The 22,653-nt window shown below is 39.9% G+C and overlaps 1 protein-coding gene across 14 annotated transcripts in view; it reads right to left on the reverse strand.

Moving 5' to 3' along the window:
* The window catches only part of prdm16 (PR domain containing 16), a 742,940-nt gene that overhangs the window by 136,040 nt on the left and 584,247 nt on the right, over positions 1–22,653 (reverse strand). For all 14 annotated transcript variants that reach the window (XM_059952207.1, XM_059952208.1, XM_059952204.1 and 11 more), the window contains one exon: positions 7,804–7,938. In XM_059952207.1, the coding sequence (XP_059808190.1) occupies positions 7,804–7,938 (135 nt within the window). The remainder of the gene's footprint in view (positions 1–7,803; positions 7,939–22,653) is intronic.

A 22,653-nucleotide genomic window follows, 5' to 3' on the forward strand; every position in this document is an offset into this window, starting at 1 on the left:
ATGCACCTTACTTGACCACTTATTTCTACTTAAGGGGTGCTTATCCATTCCAGATATTTTTAGTACATGGGATTGTTCGGATCCTGCCTTCCGCTCAATCTCCTACTGATAGGCTCAGCAAAACCTGTAACTGAATTACTATTGAAGTGGACCTGATTCACAAGAGCAACTTGCATTCATATAGTACTAACAACGCAAAGCGCCCACAGTCACCTCAGAGTTATTTAATGCAGATATGAGAATATTAAACGTTTTGAGATGTTGGAAACTTTACATGGGTCATCAAGAAGATGCGTTTCAAAACGTCTTGGTTTAAAATCACTTGATTAAAATGCAAATTGCGAGTGACTCACAACACAAACTAGACCAGAAAGTCCAGACGCTTTTTTTTTGGCTAGGGAATCATTTTAGCTGTAATGCAATTTAAGCAAATGTTGGTAATTCAAGACCAAGATTTCCCCTCGTTGAATAAGCACTTTAAAAGTCTGTTTGACTGAATATTAAAGTATGATGTCGTGGTCTCAGGCCCTCTGGATGTGCAGTGTGAATTTGAAGGCTCTGATCTTTATAGTTCTCAGTTATCAATCATTCGGAGCTGACAGCTACCTCGCACACAGACCCATTCATAGCTTCCAGCTGGCTGGCCTTCGAGAACCCTCACTTCTGAGGAGCACCCAGATCCTCCGCAGTTTTCCAGCAGATGTTACATTCATCATTGTCACTGGATTACATCGACTCCTTGTCGTCTGGCCGAGGGATATAAAGTGACGATTAACGTACGTTTGCAAGTGCGTTTGTTGTCCGGGATTTATTACGGGGCAACATATTTGCTGTCGTGTGTTCGGCCACGGAATTACTGAGACTCAGGGATTCAGATGATGTCAAAACGATGGAGACAATAACCGCTAACTGATATCAAATTAACCCTTTGAAGCTATTAGTTACTATTGATGGCGTTATCCTGAAAGTTCTTAACGCGCGGAAGTTCAATATCCCTTTCCGTCTTTTGATTACAGCTGTTCGCCCATTCTAAGCCGTTTAAGACCTTGCTAAGTTAATGAGTGGCTGACCTTCATACCAAGTTTTTATAAGAAACTCCCCACAACAAGTTTTCGGCTGGTGGTTACTGACGGAATTACGTCCCTTTCATTCCACCCCGGTTCCCACTCCCCCAGACCGCTCTCACTAGAAATTCACCTTCATCACAGACTGCCGGGCAACACCTATTATTCCGCAAGACACTGCCGTCAATCGCCCGCGCACTGGAACCCATGGTGAGAAAGAAGGTACCCGCTTGCTTACAGGCGTGGCTGAGCTGACTACAACCAAGAGCCTTACCCGAATAAAGTTCGAGTGACGGTAGCTCTGGGACGCCAGCACTCCGCCGCTTTAAATTGCTTTACTGGGCTGCCTTGTTGACGAGTTCTGTTTTTGGCAGCACATTCCAGCGTGAAATCAGGTTCCCTCTCCCCCTTAAATCTTACACAAATAATACAATTCCCTGTGACGAAGTCTTAATAGGTTTGGAATCCTCGGGGATGCTTTCCTATGGATTTTCATAATTTTCAAATCGCAGGTTCTATTCAAAGTAGCGCACGTTTGCAAAGTCCCAATGTAATATCCTGTGAGTAGTGATTTAGAAACCCCGCAAATGAGCCGGTTCACAGAAGCACTGCTTACAGTCGCGTTTCGTTCCCTTAAAAGAACGATTAGCAGAGGCATTAGGAACACAATAGCCCAGCTGAGAAAAGACCTGGAGATTGCTGTTGGGTTTTAAAGAGTCTCATTAAAAAGGTAATGGAAATAGGTGGGCTTAGGAAGGAATTCTGGAGCTGGGCTGGATGTGGGAGGGCAGCTGAAGACGTGGTTATGGAGGAGAGCAGTAGTAGGAGGTGAGTGGGCAGGCCAAATGCCCAGAGAATGGAGCTGGATCAAGGTGGACATGTCATAAGTAAGCTGTGTCTGGGGAACATCAAGTATTAAGTGCAAGACCTGTAGAGTTAACTTTCTCCTCTGTGGTGCTTGATGGAAGGGTGTTCCCAACGGTTTCTACTTTCCAATGCTGAATTACTCTTTATTCTATATCAAATTTAAATGGAAGGAGCAACACACACACAGAACGTAAACATGAGAAACTCTACAGATGCTGGAAGTCCATGAAGAGGAATGAAGAGCTGAGGCCCTGACCGATGAAGGGTCCTGGCCCAAAACATCGGCTCTTTATTCCTCTTCTGTAGATGCTGCCTGACCTGCTGAGTTCCTCCAGCATTTTGTGTGTGGATTTCCAGCATCTTCAGAATCTCTTGCGTAAATGAAAGGAGCATTGTATTGTGGAGAGAAGCAAGGTGACATGGCCATTTTCGAAATCACAAGCCCAGATTCTGCAACGTTTTATGCAAGTCTTACAGTTCGACCTAATGCAAAACAAAAGACTCAGCAAAAGTTGGATCTCAGGACATATGTTCTTCTGCTCCTATATTTCCGGCATTTTCTGCCCTTGCCATTCATCTGAATTTCCATCCATGGATTTTCCCTTGTGCTCTGATATCAAATTCATGTACTTGGTGATGGATAAAAATGCCCCCAGCTGCCTAGCCAAATTAGCAATCACTGCATCTACAGCCAGGGGGTTTGTCCATTTAGAATGGAGATCAGGAGGAAGTTTTTTAGCTAGAGATTGCTGAACTTATGGAATTCATTGCCATAGGTGGTTGTGAAGTCTAAATCATTGGGTGTATTTAAGATGGAGGTTGATAGATTCTTGATTGGTCAGTGCATGAAAGGGTATGGGGAGAAAGCAGGAGATTGGGGCTGAAAGGGAAATGGATCAGCCTTGATGAAATGGCAGAGCAGACTTGATGTGCCAAGTGGCTTTATTCTGCTCCTATATCTGATGGTCTTATAGGAGGGGAGAAAAAGGATCAACCGTGATTGAATGACGGAGCAGACTTGATGGGCCAAATGGCCTAAATTGTGCTCCTTTGTCATATGGTCTATTGCACTTAACCAGTTATTCACTGGTTAAATAGTGGAATTGTTTGCCCTAATGGACACATTTAGTTTTACACACACAAAATGGTGGAGGAGCTCAGCAGGAACCCAGCAACCTGATGGGTCTCAACCCAAAAGGTTGACTATTCGTGCCTCTCCATTGATGCGGCCTGTCCTGCTGAATTCCTCCAGCACTGTGTTCCTCTAGATTTCCAGCATCTGCACGATCTCTTGTGTTTACACTTAGTTTTACACCAGTTGTTTTATTAGTAGGGCAGTGATGCTACCAATCTGCAGCCATGGTTTACAAAATACTCCGTGTGTCCTGATATTAACATAGAAATGGCAGATAAATAAAAACATAACTCCAATGATCCATTATGGATTCTATGAGGTCTACAAATCCCAGCAGAAAACAAAAGATTTTTTAACAGAATTTGTTGGCTGGAATCCCAGATGAGCTCAATGCCTTTTACTCTTGCTTTGACCATCAAAATATGAGGCACCTTCACGAACTGCCATAGTCCCTGATTATCAGGGTGATTTCAGTCTTTGGGGCATCCCTCAAGAAGCCAAACCCACAGAGAGCATCTAGCCAGATGGAGTACCTGGCCAAGTCCTAAAGACCTGTGCTGATCAACGGGCTGAAGTGTTCACCAATAGCTTTAACCTCTTGCTTTTGCAATCTAAGGTACCCACCTGCTTCAAACAGACTTCAATTATACCAGTGCATAAAAGGAACATGGTAACCTGCCTCAATGACTATCCAATTGGCTTATATCCACTGTGATGAAGTGTTTTGAGAGGTTGGCGATGAAACATATCAACTCCTGCCTGAAAACTGACTTGGATGCACCACAATTTGCCTACTGTTACAACAGGTCAACAGCAAATGCCATTTTTTTTGGCCCTTCACTCAACCTTGGAATATCTGGATAATGAAGATGCTTACATCAAGATGCTCTCCACTGACTGCAGCTCAGCATTCAATATTATCATCCCCTCAAAACTAATCAATAAGTTCCAAGATCTAGGTGTCCAAACCTCCTTGTGCAACTGGATCCTTGATTTCTTCTCTTGCTGACCCCAGTCAGTTCGAATTGGCAACAATATCTCCCCCACAATCTCCATCAGCACAGGTGCATCACAGGGCTGTGTGCTTAGCCCCCTGCTCTAGTCATTTAATACTAATGTCTGTAAGGCTAAGCACAGCTCCAAAACCATATTTAAGTTTGCTGATGACACCACTGTCGTTAGCCAGATCAAAGGCGGTGATGAATCAGCACGTAAGAGGGAGATTGAAAATCTGATCAAATGGCGCCACAAGAACTCCTTCAGGTGGAGGAAAACAGATGTCTATGAGCCAGTCCTCATCAGGGGATCAGAAGTGGAGAGTGTCAGAAACTTTACATTCCTTGGTGTTATCATGTCAGGGGACCTGTCCTGGGCCCTGCACATAAGTGCCATAACAAAGAAAGCACAACAGTGCCTTTACTTTCTTAGAAGTTTGCAAAGATTCGGCAATTCATTTAAAATTTTGACCATCTTCTATAGATGTGTGGTGGACAGTGTATTAATTGGTTGCATATTGGCCTTTTAACACCAATGCCCTTGAATGGAAATGCCTACAAGAAGTAGTGGATACAGCCCAGCCCAAGGGGAAAGCCCTCCCCAACTTTGAACACATCTATACGGAGCGCTGTTGTAGGAAAGCAGCATCCATCATCAAGGACCCCCCCCACCACACAGGTCATGCTCTCTTCTTGGTGCTGCAGGAACATTAGGACCCGCACCACTAGGTTGAGGGACAGTTGTTACCCCTCAATCATCAGGCTCTTGAACCAGAGTTGATAACTTCACTCACCCCATCACTGAACTGTTTCCCATGTTCCTTTGGACCTATGAACCAGTGGACTCATTTTCAAGGACTCGTCATCTCATGTTCTCAATATTGATGGGCTTATTTATTTATTTAATTTTAAAAATTATTTCTTTTCTTTTTGTTTTTGCCAGTTAGTTGTCTTTTGCACGTTGATTGTTTATCTGTTCTGGTGGGAGCGGTTTTCATTGATCCTGTTGTATTTCTTCTATTTACTGTGAATGCTTACAATAAAATCACTCTCAGGGTTGTATGCGGTGACATTCAGGTACTTCGATAATAAATTTACGGTGCTGGTGGAATGCCACTTTTACACTACATAATAGCTGTTGACTTTGAGGAGGAGTAAATGCAGGTGGGTTTTAAAATCATCATTCTCTTAAACTCTTCAGTTTCTCAACAGGCGGTGAGATTAAAATTGCTCCCAAATGCTGTCCAAACCACTTTATCTTCTGCAATAGTACATAGTCAAGAGACTGGAAAGCCAGTATCTGAAGTTTAAATCTATAGTTCCTAATAAACTTCTGCAACTCAGTTGTGATGCATAATTTATCCTCCAATGAGAGACCAGTACTTAAACTGATGTTTCAACCCCTGAAAATTCTGTCAACTCAATATCACCGAATCACAATGTGACTCGCAACAGAATTTTTGCTTAGAGGTACGGTGCAAAACCAGGCCTTTCCGGCCCAAGAGCTACACTGCCTAGGAGCCCACCTAAGTAACTTCAGCCTAATCGCAGGAAATTGTTGCAGTGACCAATTAACTGAGCAATCAGTCCATCCTTGGATTGTGAGAGGAAAGCAGGACACCTAGAGGAACTCCACACAGTCATGGGGAGAACAGATGATGCTGAAATTGAACTCCGAACTCTGATGCCTTGAGCTGTAATAACATTATGCACTATAAGCCAGCATCTGGAACCTGCAAGTTGTCATTGGACATCTCTGTGAAGATTCTTGTTCTATATTTCCCATTGAGAAGGTCTCACTGAAACTACATTGATAGTAGGGGACAAGGCTGATGACGCAGTCCCAGAACACTGTCTAGGGGTTGCACATTTCAGAATCAGATTTAATATCGCCAGTACGTGTCATGAAATTTGCAGTTTTGTGGCAAGAGTACATTGCAATACATAACTAAAAAGCTATAAATTACAATAGGACGCATGTATATAAGATTAAATTAAGTAAGTAGTGCAAGAATAGAGCAAAAAAATAGAGAAGTAGTGCTCATGGGTTCATTGTTCATTCAGAAATCTGATGGTGGAGGGGAAGAAGCTGTTGCTGAATCATTGAGTGTGTCTTTTCAGGCTCTTGTACCCCCTCCTTGATGGTAGCAATGAGAAGAGGGCATGTCCTGAATGGTGAAGGTCCTTAATGATGTCTGCCATCTTTTTGAGGTATGACATTTTGAAGTTGTCCTCGATGCTGGGGAGACTTGTGCCCATGATGAAGCTGATTGAGTTTAAAACTTCCTGCAGCTTTTCCAACTCTGTGCAGTGGCCCCTCCATATTGGATGGTGATGCAACCAGTTAGAATGTTTTCCGTGGTACAACTACAGAAATTTGTGGGAGTCTTCAATGGTACACCAAGTCTCCTCAAACTCCTAGTGAAATACAGCCGCTGTCAGGCCTTCTTTGTAGTTGCATCGATATGTTGGACCCAGGATAGATCTTCAGAGATGTTAACACCCAGGAACTTGAAAATGCTCACCCTTTCCACTGCTAATCCCTCTAAGAGGACTGGCGTGTTCCCTCGACTTACCCTGCCAGAAGTCCAAAATCAATTCCTTGGTCTTACTGACATTGAGTACAAGGTTGTTGTTGAGACACCACTCAACCCATATGCCTCCTCAGCACCATTAAATTCTGCCAACAATCATAAGCTTAACTAAACGTATTTCTTCGTGTAGCATCATTTCCATTTACCAAAGGATTGCCAATTTATGAGATGCCAACAACTGGCAAATCCATAGATGGCTTTTGAGCTGTGCCTAGTCACACAGTCACGGGTGTAGAGGGAGCAGAGAAGTGGGTTAATCATGCATGCTTGAGGTGTGCCAGTGAGGATATGGTACTTACAATCTGCACTGACTGTAGACTTCCAGTGAGTAAGTCAAGCATCCAGTTGCAGAGGGAGGTACAGAGGACCAGGTTTTGGAACTCATAGATTAGAACAGAGGATATGATTGCATTGAATGCTGAGCTATGATCAATGAACACCAACTTGAGATAAGTATTGCCATTGTCCAGTGATCCAAGACTAAGTGGAGAGTAAGTGGGATTGCATCCAAGTAGACCTACTATGGCAATAAGCAAAATGCAGCAGGTCCAGGGACATAAGGTGCAACATTTTTACACCAAGATGTGAGCATCAGAGAAGAAGCATCTCATAAGCTGACAATCCTTTGGTAAATGGAAATGGTGCTTTGTTAAGAATTATGTTTAATTAGATTTATGATTGCACAGGCAGTTCTTTCTTATAATCTATGGAATGTTTGTTGTTTATTCCCATGTTGATATTGCAAAAGGAAGAGTGAATACTCTGCTTTTAAATAAGCATTTCTTTGCACCAGCTGCCTCATGACTTTCAAACCCAAGTACAGGTTTACAAATTAATTTAAAAGCTATTTGCATAAGATGTTCCAGTCAGCCCTATTTTACAGCAGGTCTTCTCTCTCAGGTTGACTAACAGACGACATATAATACAAAAAACATACATTAACCAAGCATGTTTTGGCATTTTAACACTGCTAACTTCCAGCTCTTTGCGGTGTTGCAACATTCAATCTTTCCTTCAATATGTCTGATGCTGTATTTTTATTGTGAAATTCTTTCCAAACAATTGCACCTAGCTTTGTACATGGAGTTCAATCAAAAGGCATTGCTTCACAACAGGATTCTGGAATCAGTTCCATGAAGACAACTCACCTGGTCATTAATCTGACACGCTACTAAATTTTGCTGGTTGTAGGAGTGTGCTGAACGTATGTACTTTAGCCAGTTCCCGCTTCCAGCCTGGTTTGCATCAATGCAGAATTTTATATTCCCCAGCTCATCAACAATCTGAAAAATAGCAGAACAGAACATTTGTACCATCTATATATTGCAGTCAGTAAACCAGCTATTTCTTCATTCTGTCCGGAGAAACTGTAATCACAATTTAAAAAAAATAAGTATTAAAATGCTAGAAAATTACAAAGGGTCCCATAGGACTGTACATATTAATCTTTTGGGTGTAGACCCCAAAGAAGCAAGTGAGTTGCAGAGTTGCCACACAACTTATTAAGGCGTCTTCATTATCTACACCAAACGATGGATCTGCTATGTGTCTTCAATATATTCCATTTTTGTTGTATTGTAATCTGTAAACTCAAACTTTAACAAAATTGATATCAATAATATCAGAAGAAGGGTCATGACCCGAAACATCAACTGTTTATTTATTTCCATAGATGCTGCCTGACCTGCTGAGTTCCTCCAGCATTTTGTGTGTGCTGCTTCATATAATTAAAGATGTCTTCTCCCTTTGGTACAACAAATAAAAACAGGGAGTTTCCAAGGAAGATAATTTGTTAAATGATAACTTAAGTTACAGAATTAAAGGTCATTAAACGTCAGCCAATTTTTATTGGATCTTGCTCCAGTTTCATTGTCCCATTGTAATTTGTGATACCTTTATATTCTGGGGTTCTAGTCTCCAAGCAAGGCCTAATCTGCAAGTCCACAGCAGACACGATTGAAGAGAAAAACTTACCCTACCTAATTAAAAGATTTTTTTCAAGTTTTCACACCATTGCCACAAGCTTTAGCTCAATAACAAGTGTTTTTGCTATTCTAAAGCACCATGCTTTCACTTGCTATATGTCTTTTCTCACCTCCTGTGGGGTTCCTTGGGTGCTAGCTGTCTAAGTAGGTTTTCTTAAAGCATAAGATTTAGAGGCGAATGTTTCTATATAAAACCATAAGACATAGGAGCAGAATTAGGTCATTTGGTCCATAGAGCTTGCTCTGCCATTTAAACATGATTGATTTATTATCCCTCTGAACCCCATTCTCCTGCCTTCTTCTTGTAACATTTGGCACCTTTACTAATCAAGAGCCTATCAATCTCTGCTTTAAATATACTCAATGACTTGGCTTCCACAGCTGCCTGTGACAACGTCACTTCCAGTGGAAGCATCCCCGCATCTATCCCGCAAGCCCCATACAACATTTGAATGTTTCAGGAAATCCTGAACAATCTGATCAGATACAGCACTCTTATTCAACTTGTAGCTAAAGTATGGATAAAACCAAAGATCAAAACTTTCTGCTTCTGTGCCTAAATATTCATAGCTAATTCTAAGTAAGATTAGGACCGCTTTACAAAATGCTTTTATATGCTCTAAGCAGATAGCTTGGCACAGTCAGTCCATAGGGTTAAATTTCCACATTCAGCTTCAACTGATGAAACATTATATAGCAGAATCTATTGTGAACAGAACTCCTTCTCTTCTTTGGAATATGAATACCTTAATTAGTAAAGGAATTTTTTTCCATAAAGGTTTCCATCTGCTTACATATATTCACCTTGAAGCCAACATTTCATAACCCTCAGGGTTTCAGAAGTCTGTAAGTAGACTTATTAAATATAAAACACTAATGCACATTCCTTCCTTTTACCTAGCCCATCTGCAAAGTTCTGACAATTTCTGTTTTCACCAAAACAATTTCTTCAGCCACTTCATTCTCTGTACCATGGGGAAATGCGGTGCTAGTCTGCTATATTTATCATCAATAATGAAAAATAATTTTTAAAAAATACTCATTTAGGTACTTTTAATGAAACACTAAAATCCAAGAATGCTCCTTTTGTTCTTATCACACTTAAACCATTTTTAAAAATTGTTTTTCTCTAATAGTGGTCTGTTTTCAATCCAAAATGATTCTAATTCTGTATCTGAATACCGCCCAGTTTAAGCACCTCCTGGGCTTGCTAGATGTTATAATTTGGCTGCTGAGTTTCTCAGCCAAGCTGTTCAAAGGCAACCTGCCAAAGGACTGAAACTTTGAAAGGGAGAAGGAAGGAGGGCCACGAGACAAAGATACGATATAAGGGTTAGTCTCCTTCTATGTATCCAACATGTTTCCAGACCAGTCATGCTAAAACAGCAATGGTCATGGAGTGAGTGGGTCTGTTTTAGGGTGACCAACTAGGAAAGAAAAATAATACTTCCTTCATCAGTAACTGTGGATTTCTTCATCTGAAACCAATCTGGCAAATTATTGCTGTAATCTAGTTTAAGGTCTGGAATTCCCAACTGTGCGCAAAGTGATTAGTCATCGACTCTAAACATTGACTCCCTGCACTGGGGAGTTCAAAAATTTCCAGCTCCTCACTTACCAAATAAAATCAGAATGATTTATAGTGGAGCGCTCTTTTTTAAAAAAAAATAAAACAACCTACCTACAAATTGTTTCCAAGAAATAGTTGCCTCACAACTTACTGGTTGGCGGACTTCTGAAGTGGGCTGGAAGAAAGAACAGTGGACTAGTCCACTCACCTCCAAAGAACATCAGACTGACATTGAGTTTAGAAGTGTTCTAATTGATAGGGAACCAATGATACAGTTTATGTTCAAAAGTCAATATTATGATCTGCTTTTTTTCTAGGAACTCTTCGGACTGGTGATTTATTAGACGGAAATTTTCTAAATAAATAGATGCTATTAGCTACAATACAGTTTCTAAACTGAACATAGTTTGCATTTCAAAATGCTAATGTAGTCCATTGTCAGCTTATTCATGTTAACAATTAGCTCTTGCCCCGCGTAACTGGAGCTCACATAACTTCAAAGCTAAAACGTTTCTCTCTTCATTTCTGAAGAATTTCCCTTTCTTTGTCTATTCCACCTCTCTGGCAGGGCGATATTTGGTCAAGAAAGTAAATAGCTGACCTCCTCCCAGTTCTTTTACAGTTCAGGGTCATCCTTAACTCAGTGGCTGGCCCTCTTGCCTCTGAATGAGAAATTCTCACTTCAGTTCCTTAGTGTAATTTTAGGCTCCTGCTTCAGCACACCATGAAGGAAGATGCAGGCGAGAGATTTATTTGCATAACGCTGATTTTTTATGTGAATGAATTTTATCTAAAACCTGGTGCTTTCTGTGTACCTTTGCCATGCACTGCATTGAATTTGCAATGATGCCAAACAAGGTGCGATGCAACATCACCAATAGTTTGTCCTGGTCCAGCCACAGCTAAGAAAGCTCACCGGCACCTCAGGAGGCGGAAGAAATTTAGCATGTCTCTGTTAACTTTTACCAAGTTTTATCAAAGGTATCCCTTCCGGATGGAACTGCTCTGCCAGCGACTGCGAGAAAGTGCATTCAATTGTAGGCGCAGCTCAGCACATCACAGAAACCAGTCTCCCCTCCATTGTCACAGATATAAAAGATGCCAATGCTAGTTGTTCCTTTAAAATCAGTCTTCCGAGCCTTTGTGAAGATATCTCATCAGGTAGTTCTCTTCGACTACATTTTCCATGCCTCGTGCAGTTTCATTTTTTGTGGGAAGATCCAGATGAACTAAAAAAATCTGCATTGACATTTCAGAACTCCATTGAAGCACTTTCTCGTGGATTAAAGTCTAAATGCCTCAGCGTTGCCTTAATTAAAGATTTCTGCAATAAAGAATGTAACTTTCCTGTCAAAAAGAGACAATCCTGTTATTTCACTCAAATATGGGATCCGAAACAGTGCAATGAGGAAAATTCAAGAAGAATGATGGCACTTATATCGACTTCTCCTTCCAGTAAAAGAATTCACCTCCTCCCTTTCCCCTATTCCCCACTCTGACCTTTTATCTCTTCTCACCTGCCTGTCCCTTCCCCCGTGTCCCCTCCTCCTTCTCTTTCTCCTATGATCTACACTCCTCCTGTTAGGTTCTTCCTTCTCCAGCTCTTGACTTTCTCCACACTCCGCCCCCCCCCCCCCACCCAACCTGGGCTTCACCTATCACCTTCCAGCCAGCCTCCTTCCCCTCCTCCCGCCTTTTTTATTCTGGTGTCTTCCCCCTTCCTTCTCAGTCCTGACGAATGGTTATTCATTTTCATAGCTGCTGCCTGACCTGCTGAGTTCCTCCAGAATTTTGTGTGTGTTGCTCAGAATAATCTGTTTTTACTGACAACCTAAGGGTATCCCAATCATTTTTTAACTGAGAAATTACTTTTTAAATCATTTCTGTAATGTCATCATCAAATTTGTCACAAGATCCTACAAACTTTAACAGATTAAAGTTCACAGAACTTGTTGTAGGTGTATGCACTCGGAGACAGATACTGGTGTGAATACCTGAAGAATTTCTGTGCTCCTTACCTAGGCTCAGGATCTTTTAAATAACTGATACATCAGGCTGTGGTTCAATGCCTCATGGCGTTACTGATGCTGCATCTCTCTAAACAGAGTTGTGATAAACTACACACCTGCAACTTTTCAGACACAAGTATGTAACCAGCTACCTGAACATCCTTCATCATCATCATCGTCATCATAAAATGCCTGTTACCCCACTGGTGTTGTGGACAGCAATGAAGGTCCTCCATCTCTGTCTGTCCTGTGCAATCTTCTCTATTGTGCCCCAGGTGTGGTCATTTCTGCCTATATCGTGCAGTACTAAGTAGTCTTTGGTCTCCCGTGATTCCTCCGCCCTTCAGGGGTCCAACGAAATGCTGTCTTGATGATGGAGTTGGCCTCACTTCTCATCATGCATCCAATGCAGCTCTGACATTTCCTCATGATGATCGTGGCCATGTCCTCTTGGTGGCAGGCACTGAAGGAGTAGGGCGTGGCTGGAGATCTTGCTTAGCCAGCGAATCCGGAGGCTCATGGTGTGGAATGACGACAGCTAAGGTCATTCTCCCATCTGTACAAGAGTGTGGACAGAACACAGCTCTAGTACAGCTTCAGCTACCTGAACAGCCTGCGACATTTGCACTGACAAGGGGAAGACTGTGTCCCTGAATAGAATCTGCTTTCTTACAATTCAGAAGATAGCATCCTTTAATAGATTCACTAGAGATCCTGGCAAGCTTTATAGATATTTTACCTCTCCTTTTCCTTCAAAAGAATGCTCACTTTAACTTAATGTTTCATACAGTGAAAATTAATCTCAATTTCTTATTCTTCCCTTTATCCAGCAATATTTTCCTCTGTGAATATTTATTCAAATTCCTCTTGAAGTTAACATTATTTCAACTATCCTTCAAGACAGTTTGCTCCAGATCATAACAACTCACTTCAAAATTCTAAGTTCAAAATAAATATATAATCACTGTACATATATGTCACCATATACAACCCCGAGATTCATTTTCTTGTGGGCATACTCAATAACTCTGTAGAATACTAACCATAGCAGAATCAATGAAAGACCACATCAACTTGGGCAACCACTCTGTACATCTCCTCGCTGATGCTTTCACTAATTGCTTTTAAATATATTCTTCTAATAATCAACCCACAGATTTAGTGGAGTTTCTCCCTATTTTCCATCAAACTTCCTTTAGTAATCCCATTTAAATAAAAATTGATGGAAACATGGCATAAATATTTCATAGAGAAATATCTCTATGAAATATAAATAGAGGGGCATCCTTTTAGAACGATGATGAGGAGGAATTTCTTGAGCCAGAGAGTGGTGAATCTGTGGAATTCTTCCCCGCAGGCAACTGTGGAGGCCAAGTCTTTATGTATATTTAAGGCAGAGGTTGATAGATTCTTGATTGGTCAGGGCATGAAGGGATACGGGGAGAAGGAAGGAGACTGGGGCTGAGAGGCAAATTGGATCAGCCATGATGAAATGGCAGAGCAGGCTCGATAGTCCAAGTAGTCTAATACTGCTCCTATATCCTATGGTCTTAAATTTTATTGCTTTTTTGGAAGAAGTTATAAAGTTCTGTCAAAGATGTTCACTGAGGCACCATCAGGAGTCCAATCTAACTAGAATGAAGACCTGCTAGAATACTTGTGACACCCTGAAAACAGACATTTTTTTAAATGTTTAACATTAAATAGTTATTGGCGAAGCTCAGAGTTTTTAAAGTGATGATTAAGCACTTTATGTTTCATTGGCAGTAGGTAAGAAAGAAAACAGTTTGGTTATACACGTTGTTGCATTATCAGTCAGTTTTAAAACTGACTACAAACTTTTATAGTTGATGCAAATATCAGCTTTTTAAAACAAATACAAAATGCATTTTCTCTGCAGAAAGACAACGGATAGAATGTTAATCCTTTTACATTTTGGAATAATGAGATTATTTTGCTGTTGTGAAAAATATACACCTTTAAGGAATAGGGTTGGAAGTTGTCATGACTGAGATACTGACGAGATCTAGGAAAATAAATCTCCATACTACAGCAAATTAGAAATGAGAGTAAATATACTGTACATTGGCTTTGGCTACGTAACAACATGACTGGTACTCCAAATGTAAGTCAAAGAAATTAATCATCTTGAGATTTTTTGATGCAATGAAGCAATATTTGTAATGTAAATATGATCAACAGAATTCTGCAAAATGAGATCTAAAATGATAGCATTCCGCGAATTAGTCTATTGTCTTACGAAACTGCAAATCTGCAGCCTCGGCACATTTTACCAGAATATCTCAATTCTCTCTATTTTCCTTTTGCTCCTTCCCTCATCTGGTAATTAATCTCTGATTCATAACCGAGTGGTATTCAAATCCTTTGCAGAATCCACTCCATCAATTTACAATTCAGATAAACATTTCATTCGGCACAATGCTAACTCCTGGTATATTGAACTCACCTTTATACATTATACACCGTTATACTGTCTGGTGCTGAACAAATAACCTTAGATTGTTTTTCAATGTGGCACATTTGTGAACAATTTTAAAAATGTGGCACACAGGATTTTTAAATTCAATCTGCCATCCGCAATAATACAAAGGTCAATAACTTGTGGATCTCCTGGAGCAGGGGTTCCCATCCTTTTTTATGCCACGAACCCTTACCATTAACCAGTTGGTCTGTGGACCCCAGGTTGGGAATGTCTGTGTGAGGGTGGGAGAGATACAAAAACTGGATATCAATAAGTAATTAAAATAGTTATGGAGAAATAGGAAATAGCCAGAGGATTAAATCACATATAAAACACATAAAACCCTTACCAGGTATTTGTTCATGTTGTGTTACTAAGGATGGTGTGTTCCACTTCACTTAGTAGTGTTGCCCTATACTTATCCCGTCTTCAGTCGATTGGCACTACTGGTCTAATACCAACTCTTCGACTGCTTAAAGTTGTAACACAAGACCTTCATCTAACTGTGAATCACATGGCCTTTGGTTGATTCCTTTCCATTGAGAAATAAAGCTCAGTTTCTCAGCTGTTTTGTAATTGTGGTTAAGATTTGCATTCTTGCAATCTATGTGCAACATGCTGAGCTTTTAATGTGCAATACTATTTCAACTCAATTTTTGTTCTATTGAAGGGGATACAGATTCCAGGAACAACGCAGAGGAGAATATGATGGCAATTCCATTCTGCTCTGGAGACAAATAACCTAAAGAATATTTGGAAACAGCTCTGACAGATACATGTCTACTCATGAATGTTGAGCTATGATATACAGATTCCAGTTCTGATCCATATCCAGATTTTGTCCAGGAAAACTGTGGAGGACCTGCTAGAACGCAGAATTATCCAGAGCAAATGCAGCAGTTTACATCATAATACTAATGTTGGCTGTTGGTTGAATATTCTACTTGGATTATTGATTCAATTAAACTCCTGAGAAGTTGGATAAGGCAAAAAGTTACCAAAGATATACTCAGATACTGACCATAATATATTGCTCCTCTTCATGAGTGATGATACAGTGCTCATTGTGAATGTATAATGATAACCTCTTTCAGTCACCATTCAATGCAATCTCCTAAAGAATGGTCAGTTACTATTGATCTTCATTTAAAGTGATCATAGAAACAGATCACAATGTAGTTACTAATCTCAACAGTGACCTTGAAATGCTAATTTCTCAACTGTGATTTACATGGCAATTCTCCTCTTGCATACATTACTGTATATAATACTGATATTAATGCAATAATGGTCTTAATAATGACCTTTCAATGATCCCTTTGGCATTGACCATACGACATTGATCCCAAATTGACTGTGTAATGCTAATATTTATTAATTATGACAATTATAATCATCTCTCAGCAATAACCATGTATGGCTGATATTCACATTCAATACTTAACACAAAAGTAAATTATAACAGTGATTTCATCAGTGATCCTTCTCTTAACAGTAGCAAGAGGGTTTTTAACACTGACCACTCAAGGTTGACCACGCTTAATGGTGATCATACAATTTAGTCAGGTCATGAACAATGAGGATACAATTCTGATTTCATTGACAGTGACACTGAGATAATCTTTTCCACAATGACCATACAGTACTGTTGCACCAATGACCTTTCAATATTGGCCATTGCAAAAGTGACCACTTATTGATGACCTCCATTACTGGTGATCATGTAATGTTGATCTCCTTCACAGTCACCTTAAAATATTGATTTCCACAGCAAATCCTTATCAATCATTTACTTACTATTAAAACCTTCATCGGAGACCATACATTCTTTACTTTCAGAAATGGCCATGTAATACTAACATACGTAAGAAAGAGCATAAAACATGAAACTTGGCAAAGTCAAGCAGCATTTGTGAAGAACCAATTTGTGTTTCAAGTTGCTACCTTTCATCTAAACTGGGTGAAGTTTGAAATGTCACAGGTTTTAAGAAAGTCTGAGCTGCGGCGAGGTGGGAGGCAAAAACAAAAAAAAAGTGATAAGTAAAAGATCAGATGGTAATTCAATGGTAACAAAAATAATATAGAATTTCGTCCTTCTCTATCAGTAAGAATACAATGTTAATTGATTTCATCAGTGACCATACGCTACTGATTACGTTCATACAAGCTGCTTGCTTCCAACACGAGTCAGTAAATAGTATGATTAAAATTAATGAGCTCTTTGTCAAATGTAAAGAACTGGTTTGTTGTTAAAATACTTGACATTGAAAGAATTTTTAAAGTATTTCTACAGCTTTGCTGTATCTGCGAAATGTGACTAAAATGGAATAATTTATGTACGTTTATAGATGTTGAATGATTAGTGGAGCAGACTTGGTGGGCCAAAAGGCCTAATTTTGCTGCTACGTCTTACCTTTAGTCCCTTCATATTTTTAATGAATAGTCCATCAAATAAATTGAAGACCATAGTAAAATTCTCTCCAGCAATGTGGAGTCAGTGAACATCTCAAAGATTGTAGCAATGATTTCCCATATGCCTGTTGTAAGAAGCCCATTCCATCTTGATTCAAAGTTCAAAGTAAATTTTATTATCATAGTACTTATATTTCACCACATACAACCCTGAGATTTATTTTCCCACGGGCATCCCTAACAAGGATAAATGTAATTGATAGTGCAGAAGCAGGGTATCTCCTGGCAGTTAAAATATGCAAGCTTTCTTTCTTTCCTGTGCATACTGATTACTGTTTACTATACGCTGTACTATTTGATAGGGAATCTTCCAATAAACCATCAAGAGGGGATTGATATCACTTAATCTCTCTGCAAATGCTCTCAGTATTGCCCCAAAAGAGATTATATGAAACACAGGATACTCTGATCACATTAGCAACCAGCTGTCCACTCTGCACTAGAATATCTTGCCTGAAGAACATAACCTTTGTGTCTTCTTCTCAGCAATGTAAATTAACGGGTAATTATGCTAAGTGGCAGTACAAATTTATATCCAAGAGCAAATTTCCTTACAAAGGGTTAGGCAAATATTAAGCAGAAAATTAAGTTTTGCTGCATATTTGAGTGGATAACCGGAGTCTTTTTCCGGGGTGTAAGTGAAATGCTGTGGAAGCAGAACTGAAAGAAGTAGGAATGAACTGGTTAACGGCGAGCAGCAGAGCGAAAGACCGGCAGAAATGGAAGACCCTTGTGGAGGCCCCAAGTGCCACCCAGGCACTAAGGGTTCGGACGATGACAACGACGTAAATGGCGAATAAAAGGTGCTAATGTTAAGGCATTTGGAAGAAAGTATAGAGAGGATGTCAGAGAAACGTTTTTTTTCCACACAGAGCGTGGTGTGTATATGGACTACCCTGCCAGCGAGGCAGATACATTAGAGACATTTAAACTCTTAGATGCAAGAAAAATGGAGGGCTATATGAATGGGAAGTACTAGATTCATCTTACAGTAGGTTAAAAAGTTAGCACAATATTGTGGGCCAAAGGGTCTATGCTGTTCTGTACTGTTCTACGATCTATATTTATTACCTATTGTGATTACGGCTCTTGGAAGTAAACATAGATTTTGAACTGAAAATCAAAATGCATGGAGGTGCTTCAAATTTTATAATTAGAGCTAGATTGAAATATTGATTTGCAATTTCTAGGATGATTTTGGTGCCTTTGACCTATGAATGATTTGCAAAACCTCTTTCCCCTCACCATCCTCTCCCAACCACACCAAGTCACTTTCAAGGTACTGACTTAATTGGCTAATCCTTGTATGTTAACTAGGACATTGCATGAATAAATCAAGTGATTTGATTTGGGTATTTCTTGGTATTTTGTTGCTGAAAATTTGGCGAAGAAGTCTAAAATGAAAATGCTGTCTGAACTGATTGATGCCAACTGTCCGCCTCATTTTCCAACAGTCGGTACACAACAAATGTGTGGAGACATGATGTACACAAAGAGACAGGATGTTGGGAGTAGGGCAATGCAAATGAAAGATGGAAGGAAACAGTTGAGAAGCAGAAGGAAACATGATGATCGCCAGAGGAGCAAAGTCAGAGAGAAGAGAGAGAGAGAGAAAGAGAGAGTGTGAGTAAGAGAGAGGGAAACAAAAGGAGAAAATATGGGACAAAAGAATAAATAAAAAACTCAAAATAGTATATAGGAAAAGGGAATTAGCATAAATATGGGATTTTTATTGAAATTTGGCTGCAAGACCTTTTGTTTTTGGTCACGCAGGTATCTGGAATTGACAGATGTCCATCATCACGTTTGCAAGTCTCCATATAAAGTCACTAGGAAGACAAAATTGGCAAAGGTGTTGTGCACCTGAGATGAAGTTTCTTTTACAGGAACCAGTAAACTTACTTAAGTCGACAGAGCTTACAGGCTGTGTGCACACGAGGTGGCAATGTTAAGGTTTAGCTTCTTGCAAGATGACATATAACCTAATATAGATGTTAACTGTCAGGTTTTTTTATATGACATTTATACTCCATATGTCAGGCTGTCAACACTTGAGTAGAAAAAGCACCTTTATTTGTTTGCTACAATTGGAAGTTGACAGCGTCAACAAATTGTATTCCTCTATCTTGAAATGGAAAGTTCTATATGAATCTTTATAGATCAGTGTTGTAAAAACTAAATTCACATATTAACATGCTAAGCCTGGGATTTATGAGACCCATTAGTTACTTTATTTTCATGCTTGGGATAAGTCTTCTAAGTAAAATTATCTTAGATTTGAAAGGCAACACTTCCGAAGCATTAGGAAGCAAGAAAATACACTCAAAGTTAAACATTTGAGAAGATGACACAGGTCCCTCTGGATAATCAATGCTCAATTAATTCGAAACCATTATACACTATCGCTGTGATCAGTTTTTGGAGAAATACAATTTATTTTCCTGTAAATCTCTGCAAACAATGCACTCTTCCATTTACAATTTGATGACCATTTTTGAGTACATTCACTGCAATACTTCAATTGTCTGGATCCTAAGATTTTTTAATACCCCACTAGAAAAATTATAGTTCACTTAGAACATTATTGAAACCTAGAAGGCTCATATTTGGTTAAGTTCAGCTGATGTCAGTCTGAAAGTTTAAAAAAAACATGGAATTGGGCATTATAACTTAAAATGTTTCTTCTGTGCTGTTCAAAAGGTGTTCTAGGTTGTCAAAAGTGCTGTCTCTCCTCCTTCAACTTTAAAATTTCGGCACTTAGAATGTTGACAGGTTTTGCCCCAATCTGCATAATTGCTCTGATTTGTGGAGGCTAATTGATTCTCTGGTCATGCCTCGTCCTCAATGCTCCCATCAGGAAGGAGGTACAGAAAGGTGAAGGCACACACTCAACAATTTGGGAACATCTTCCCCTCTGCCATCCATTTTCTGAATGGACATTGAACACATGAACACTATCTCACTCCTTTTTTATTCTACTTTTGCACTACTTATTTAATTTAACTACTTAATACATATATAAACTTACTGTAATTCAGGTTTCTTTGGTATTATTATGTACTGCAATGTACTGCTGCCACAATGTCAAAAAATCTCACGACATATGCCAGCGATATTAAACCTGATTCTGATTCCATTTGTGGTGGGAGTATTTTCTCCAAGGGCAGAAATTTCCCTTCAGGAAACCCAAAATGACTGAACAAATTCTACAAGTAAAGCATATAGTTAAAGAAAACCAGACAACAGCACAGCCTACAAGATAAAACCTCAAAATGAGGTTGCAGCTTTAAAAATCACTTTTAAAAAAATAAACAGTAAATCCATCTGTTACATTCCGTTAATTATGGACTTACTCCACTGAAGAGAGTGAATACAGGTGCTCCAATACATGCAATAATATCCTTAATGAAGGGCTGGCAATTGTTACCTAATCTGTCTGTTGATTTAGTTGATGCTTCAGAAGTCTGTGCAGGATAACAGCCATATGGGATTGATTACAAGGCTTGATCTTATTAAACAGTGTATACTTGTGGTTTTTGCACATCTAAATGCGATGAGATGATTACTGTCTTCAGCTTTGCTTTATAATTTTTCTTCTGTTGTACAGTTATGGGATGAAGGCATCACTGGTAAGGTCAGTATTTATTGTCCCTCTTCAAATGCTTGTAAGAAGATGGCAATAGCCAACTTCTTTAATTGCTGCAATCGCTCTGGTGGAGACACTCTAACAACTCCTTTGAACATATGTTCCAGAAACTAGTCCCGGCAACAATGAAGAAATAGCAAGATGTTTCTACGTCAGGATGGAGTGTGGTTTGAAGGGAAACCTGCAGGTGGTGGTGTTCTCATGTGTCTGCAGCCCTTGATCTTCTTTGTGGGTGGGTTTGAGATGTGCTACAAGAGTATCCTGGATGAGCAAACGCATTGTATTTTGTAGATCGTACCCACTGTACAGAAAGTGAATGTTTAGAGTGGTCTGTCAGATAAGAATTAAGTAGACTGCTTTGATCTGGATGGTATCAAACTTCTTGAGTGCTGCCAAACCTGTATTTGTCCAGCTAAACAGAGAATGCTCCATCATATTCCTGACTTATGCCTTGATGATCAAAAGGTGGAGGAATAAGGAGATGAGGTGTTCATCTCTGATACACCTGCACTAGGAATGACAGGGTTTATTTGGTCCAGTTAAGTCAAACGATCAAGTACAGGGGTGTAGCGAAAAACTTGCATCACAGCCACACAGCACCATATAAAAACAGCATCCATTTTGATGCAATGTGGCCAGAATTGCTGAACTGTAGTGACTGGGGTTTTGTTGGTTGGTTCAAAAACTAACTGGCTGAAGGGAGGTAGCTGCTCTTGAACCTCGTGTGTGTGTGGGACTTCAGGTTTCTCTACCTGCTGCCGAGTGGTAGCTGCGAAAATATGGCAAAACCTGGATTGTTACTGGTCATTGGGGGTGGGGCACTTGGAGACGGTTATTCCATTGAGTGGAAAGGGTAGGTAGTTAGATACTTTCTTGTTGGGGGTGGTCAGTGTCTAGCACTTGTGTGGCATCAATGCTATTGCAGTTTTGTCAGCCTATATTAGAATTTTAACACAAGGAAATTTGCAGATGCTGGAAATTCAAGCAACACACACAAAGTGCTGGTGGAACGCAGCAGGCCAGGCAGCATCTCTAGGATAGCAGCCTGACCTGCTATATTAGAATGTTATCTGAGTTTTGCTGCAAGAAAACATACACTGTTTCATTGTTTTCAAGTGCTGCAAATGAAATGAATGTTTTGGGCCAAGACACTTCATCAGGACTGAGAAGGAAGGGAAAAGATGCCAGAATATAAAGTTGGGGAGAGGGAAGGAGGATAGCTGGAAGGTGATAGGGGATCCAGGTGGGTGGGAAAGGTAAAAGGCAGGAGGAGGAGGAAACTGATAGGAGAGGAAATTAGACCATAAAGGCAAGGGGAGGAGATGCGCCAGGGGGAAATGGTAGGCAGGTGAGAAGAGGCTTGTGTCTAATCTCGGGAGATACCTCATCATCTGCTGTGTTTCTCCAACATCTTGTTAGTTACTTCAGATTCGAACATCTGCAGTCTTCTGTTTGCATTTGGAAGAGTTGTACCACAGATGGTCAAGCAGTAAACTGAAATAAGCACATTTGCAAAATCACTCCTTAAAGATAAAATCCTAAACTCCATTTTAATACTTGGATCTGTCTGGTCCTATCAGCAGGATAGATCTCATAGAGATAGTGCCACAATAGTATAGAGATTTTCTGAATCAGGTTTATTGCCACAGACTGTAGTTGTGAAATCTGTTGTTTAGTGACAGCAGTATAGTGCAGGCAAAATAAACTACCACAAGTGATCATTAAAAAAAGTGTAAAAGAGTGTTAGCTTTTGGTTTCTTATGTCCGTGGTGAGGACTCCATGAATTCTCATGGCTGCGGGTCAAACTTAAGGAAAGAAACCTTTTCAAGTCAA

Source organism: Hypanus sabinus, chromosome 27 (genome assembly GCF_030144855.1).
Source record: "Hypanus sabinus isolate sHypSab1 chromosome 27, sHypSab1.hap1, whole genome shotgun sequence".
Lineage (NCBI taxonomy): Eukaryota > Metazoa > Chordata > Chondrichthyes > Myliobatiformes > Dasyatidae > Hypanus > Hypanus sabinus.